This window comes from Salmo salar, chromosome 06 (genome assembly GCF_965601325.2).
Source record: "Salmo salar chromosome 06, fSalSal1, whole genome shotgun sequence".
Lineage (NCBI taxonomy): Eukaryota > Metazoa > Chordata > Actinopteri > Salmoniformes > Salmonidae > Salmo > Salmo salar.
The window spans coordinates 17,220,474-17,226,569 of record NC_138296.1 but is presented as its reverse complement, the minus strand read 5'-3'; the positions used below and the strand labels follow the sequence as shown (position 1 = coordinate 17,226,569).

The window sequence follows — 6,096 nt, the reverse complement described above, 5'->3', positions numbered from 1 at the left end:
GAACTGAGAAGTGGTCTGTATTTCCCACCTGCAGAACCACTCCTTTATTGGGGGGGGGGGGGGGGGGGGTGTCTTGCTAATTGCCTATAATTTCCACCTGTTGTCTATTCCATTTGCACAACAGCATGTGAAATTTATTGTCAGTGTTGCTTCCTAAATGGACAGTTTGATTTCACAGAAGTGTGATTGACTTGGAGTTACATTGTGTTGTTTAAGTGTTCCCTTTATTTTTTTGAGCATTGTATAAAAACCGGCATCGGCTTTTATTGGTCCTCCAATAATGGGTATCGGCGTTGAAAAAGCATAATCTGTCGACCTCAAAATATAACCATATCACAGCCAAAACTGAGCACAATTTGGTTTTGATAACAGCTTTGGTTCCAGTTTTTTTTTTAAACAATTAATGGCATAAGAAATGAACAGTGCTATATTTGATTTGTTTACTTTTATTGTATAAGTGGCCAGTAAGACATTTTGGTTAATTTAAATCATATTCCATTTGCAGCTTTGTTTTTTATTTTAGAATTTAGTCATCTAGTCACAGAGCGGATGGCCTGTAGAGTATAGGAGTCCTCAATATCTAGGAACTACTTCCAAGCACAAGACCCATCGCTCTTGATACAGGCAAGGTTTTGGCTATTGTTAGTCCCCCAGTCCATCCACAGGCACGCATCTGTGGTGCTGATCGGACAGGGGAGGGAAGTGCAGTGGATGATCTGTGGAGCAGAGAGAGAAAGACCAACATCACTGATCATTAACCCAATACTCCAGCGCATGTGTTTTGCCAATGTGACCAGAGTAGTATACTCCCTTTTAGAAAATGTGCTGTGTAAATATTGGTGTACAGTAATATGACCATAATTCCCGTCACACACACCTTGCAATCGCAGCCGCTTTTGTAGCGGCGAGTCAAGCTGTTCTTTTGTGAAGCACTCAAGTCCTCCCAGAGTGGATTATAGCCACACAGCGTTACGTACATCCTTCCAGTCTCCATCTTACCTACAGACAGAGATAGTGAGTCAATGTACTGTGGGGACAAAATGGTGTAGGGTACTGTTGCCCCTAATGCTGATCTTGGCTCGGTTTAGCATTTGTTCCACTACTGGTTAGGATACATCCCTGGGGGTAACTTCACCCTGGAGCGTGAAGACATACTGATGCAGCCCAGAACAGAGATTTATCATCATAAGTGTACATACTAGTAATAAGGCATTAGTTGTATACATTTCCAGTGCCTATAGAAAGTCTGAGCCCCTTGAACGCATCACATTATTGTGTCCAAGTTATGCAATACCACTGAACAAAAACAAATGCAAACTCAGCAAAAAAAGCATCCTCACTGTCAACTGCATTTATTTTCAGCAAACTTAACATGTGTAAATGTTTGTATGAGCATAAGATTCAACTGCGACAAACTGAACAAGTTCCACAGACATGTGATTAACAGAAATGGAATAGTGTCCCCCTGAACAAAGGGGGGGGCAAAATCAAAAGTAACAGTCAGTACCTGGTGTGGCCACCAGCTGCATTAACTACTGCAGTGCACCTCATGGACTGCACCAGATTTGCTGTGAGATGCTACCCCACTCTTCCACCAAGGCCCCGGATATTTCCGGGGGGGGGGGGGGAAAATGGCCCTAGCCCTCACCCTCCAAACCAACAGGTCCCAGACGTGCTCAATGAGATTGAGATCTGGGCTCGTCGCTGGCCATGCCAGAACACTGACATTGCTGTCTGGCATGAAATCCCGCACAGAACGAGCAGTATGGCTGGTGGCATTGTCATGCTGGAGGGTCATGTCAGGATGAACCTGCAGGAAGGGTACCACGAGGGAGGAGGACATCTTCCCTGTAATGCACAGCGTTGAAATTGCCTGCAATGTTTGCCTGTAGCGCCGTCTTAGGCGTCTCACAGTACGGACGTCGCAATTTATTGCCCTGGCCACATCTGCAGTCCTCAGGCCTCCTTGCAGCATGCCTAAGGCACGTTCACACAGATGAGCAGGGACCCTGGACATCTGTCTTTTGGTGTTTTTCCAGAGTCAGTAGAAAGGCCTACTTTTTCATAACTATGACCTTAATTGCCTACCATCTGTAAGCTGTTACTGTCTTAAAGACCATTCCACAGGTGCATGTTCATTGAACAAGCATGGGAAACTGTGTTTAAACCCTTTACAATGAAGATCTGTCAAGGTCTTTGGATTTTTACAAATTATCTTTGAAAGACAGGGTCCTGAAAAAGGGACATCTCTTTTGCTGACTTTATTAAGTGTTGGTCCCATGTTTCATGAGCTGAAATATTCCAAACACACAAAAAGCCCATTACCCTCAAATAGTGTGCATCCATGTTAGTGAGCATTTCCCCTTCGCCAAGATAATCCATCCACTTCACAGGCGTGGCATATCAAGAAGCTGATTAAAAATATAATCATTACAGGTGCACCTTGTGCTGGGGACATAAGGCCACTAAAATGTGTAGTTGTCACAATGTCTCAAGTTGAGGGAGCATGCTGACTGCAGGAATGTCCAGAGCTGTTACCAGAATTTAATGTTAATTTCTCTACCATAAGCCACCTCTGTTTTAGAGAATTTGCCCTGCATCTGCCACCATCACCTCATGTTTCAGCATGGCCCCATGTTGCAAGGATCTTCCCTTAATTCCTGGAAGCTGATAATGTCCCACTTCCTCCATGGCCTGCATACTCAGACATGTCACCCATTGAGCATATTTGGGATGCACTGGTTCGAATTGTTCTAGTCAATATCCAGCATCAACGAGTGGGGACAACATTCCACAAGCAACAGCCTAAACAACTATGCGTAGGTGATTTGTTGCGCTGCATGAGACAAATGGTGGTCACACCAGATACTGACAGGTTCTGATCCACGGACCTAGATTTTTTTTTTAAGGTACAGTATCTGTGACCAACAGATTCAAATCTGTATTCCCAGTCATGTGAAATCCATAGTTTAAGGCCTAATGAATGCATTTCAATTTACTGATTTCCTTATATGAACTGTAACAAGGTACATTTTTTAGAAATTGTTGCATTGATATTTTTGTTCAGGAGATTTATGAAAAGCTGAGACTAATGAACATGTGCTATATGATGCTCACAAGCTAATCAAGAGTTATTAGAAGGTAATCGGTTCTGAAGAGATAAAAATGAATTTATATGGACGCTGTAAGTATTATCAAGTTCTTGCTTTGGAAGACCTCATGTTAACATCTGTCAATAAAACTCATTAATGCCACTGTTTACGTCAAATTGTTGTGGTTTACTTGTAGCCCTGGTTGTCCTGAAAATAAACGGTAAAACACGGAGGCTAAATGTCAGGGCTGGACATGCAGATAAATGGAAAGCTGATTTTTGCTGGAGTCACGGGACTGTTAAGGTTAACCTGTGCTGGCAATATAACGTTGGTAACATAGTGAGAAACGCACCTGTGAAGAGATACTCCTTGTTGATTTCCAGAGTCACCCCGCATGCGGCTGGGGATGATGCAGTGAAGATGGCGTGGATAACCTGGTTAGGGCATTTGAACATCTAGCCAATCACAAGGAGAGAAAGGAAGATCTGTCAGACATCTACAATTTGCAACCTCACCAACTACAGCTCTCAGGCACTGTCAGCCTTCACCCTTTCATATTCACAGATCTGTAAGGTGCAAGCAATCACTTACTCCAGTTACCACACCCAGCCTCAAGGACAGCTAAATCATGTCTAAAGATTAATAATAATAATGTAAGGCACAGTTGGAGTTTTAGTAAAAGAGCTTTATAAATTAAAACATAGAAATGTAGCAACCTATGACAGAGGGACACCTAACTATATGTTAGAGAATGTAGTGACAGCTTTAATGAATTGGCAGCTGAGTTCATATAGAGGACGTCACCATAGACTTGGACCAACAAGAACATCAACTGATAACTACAGTAATACTTCAGGGAGAGGCATTTTATAGAAGCAGATATTTTTTTCTCCATATGGTGGAAGCTTCACAACTACAGACCTGGATAGGTACAAGCTGTGTCAACATTGAAGGGTTGGAGCCAAGGGGAAGAGGGAGAACTGGGACCAGCTGTCAGACTGGGGTTCAGGGGGCTTCAATGTTTCAGTGCAGGATGGAACAACCACTTAATAAAAAGGAGAATCATACCTTGATCTGTTGGATGTCATACTTGATGGCGTTAGACACCACTTTCTTTCCAACCACCTTCGCCCTGATCACTAGAAGAGGGAGACATGGTTTAACTAACGTTATTGAAGTCTATTCCGGTATACTGGTCAGTAACACTGATGGTTTAAGGCTGATATGGATCAGAGAGAACAGTGTAGAATGCTTTACAGACCCAATATTTTACAGTCTGTTCAGAATGTTTGTACATAAGGTAAGACTGGGTGTAACATTTGCTAGATTTACACCATAACAGATGAGTCAATTTCCCTCCATTCCTAGTTCTGGTCTTCTGCTTTTAATTTGACACCTGGTTTAAGCATGCCCTCTATAGATGATTGGTTCAGGTAGGAAGATGCGGCAGAGTGTCTGGTACAGTAGCTGCTGCTATAAGACTATTCCATACAACAGAATCTCAAGTCGTTGGCACATGGACTCTACAAGGCGTCGAAAGCATTCCATAGTGATGCTGGCCCATGTTGACTCCAATGCTTCCCACAGTTGTGTCAAATCGTCTGAATTTCCTTTGGGTGGTGGACCATCCTTGATAAACACAGGAAACTGTTGAGCGTGAAAAACCCAGCAGCTTTGCAGTTCTTGACAAACCGGTGCACCTGGCACATACTACCATTGCCCCGTTTAACAGCACTTCAATCTTTGGTCTTGCCCATTCACCCTCTGAATGGCACACATACACAAGCCATGTCTCACTTGTCTCCAGGCTTAAATAGCCTTCTTTAACCTGTCTCCTCCCCTTCATCTACACTGATTGAAGTGGATTTAACAGGTGACATCAATAAGGGATCATAGTTTACACCTGGCCAGTCCATGTCATAGAAAGAGCAGGTGTCTTTAATGTTTGGTAAACACATCTCAAATAAAATGTGTAGGCACACCGTTCATGCCTAAAGCAACGCAGGGCTCAACCCTGTTCCTGGAGAGCTGCCGCCCTGTAGGGTTTTGCTCCAACCCTAATCTAGAGCACCTCATTCTAATAATTAGCTGATTGATAAACTGACTCAGGTTCGTTACAAATGGGTTTGGATTCAACATTTACAGGGGCATAGTTCTCCAGGAACAGGGTTGAGAGCCCATCTTACTGTCGCCTACTTAATCCTGTATATACAATTGTGTGAGAAGTAAATAGGCTTAATGATCATGTTCTAATTATTTCTACTACGACCACAGACAAAACATAAAATGTTTGCATGCTGCGTATTAATAGCTCTCAACATGTGAAGAAAAGCTGAAAAGTAAAATGTTGCCAAAATTGCCTTACCGATTTCTGCATCGCAAAAAGCCTGTTGGGGATGTGGAGGGGAGCATTTGCAAGCATCTGCAATGTCTCCGACCCGCCAAAGGAACAGAACGAACAGAGTAAAGAAACAACTGCCTACATACCGCGTCATTTGGAAACGAATTACAGTTACCCAAATATAACAAAAGGATCCGAGTAATGAAAGTGTGAGGCGTAAATTACAATAGAACGTATTACCCTTCGAGACTGTTCCCAGACCGACGGATAACTCTGAGAAATATTTTCCTTTTAACGTAAACATCGGCTTTTTATTGCAGGCTGTGAGCTCCTCCCCCAGTCAGAACCCAGCCTATGATAGGCTGAGCATACTATTAATCCAGAACTGCAACCATTCAATTAAAAGGAATCCTCTGACTAATAGCTCAACCACAGGCTCAACATGCCCGCCTGCCATAAATGCCATAAATTGGGGATGAAACTGAAAGATCAGTTTTAGTTTTGGGGGGGCTTCCCGAGTGGTGCAGCGATCCAAGGTCCTGCATCTCAGTGCTAGAGGCGTCACTACAGACCCTGGTTCGATTCCAGGCTGTATCCCAATCTGGCAGTGATTGGGAGTCCCATAGGGCAGCACACAATTGGATGGGGTATGCCGTCATTGTA

At 43.3% G+C, this 6,096-nt stretch overlaps 1 protein-coding gene across 1 annotated transcript; it reads right to left on the bottom strand.

Annotated features, from left to right (window-relative positions):
• Window positions 1–430: 430 nt before the first annotated feature.
• Window positions 431–5,730, bottom strand: LOC145879806 (metalloproteinase inhibitor 2). The gene is made up of 5 exons (XM_082976342.1): window positions 5,458–5,730; window positions 4,161–4,231; window positions 3,445–3,547; window positions 878–999; window positions 431–716 (listed from the first exon to the last, which is right to left on the bottom strand). The coding sequence occupies exons 1-5, from the start codon at window positions 5,585–5,587 to the stop codon at window positions 588–590; spliced, it is 555 nt and encodes a 184-aa protein (XP_082832468.1). The 5' UTR covers window positions 5,588–5,730; the 3' UTR covers window positions 431–587.
• Between the last annotated feature and the right edge of the window lie 366 nt (window positions 5,731–6,096).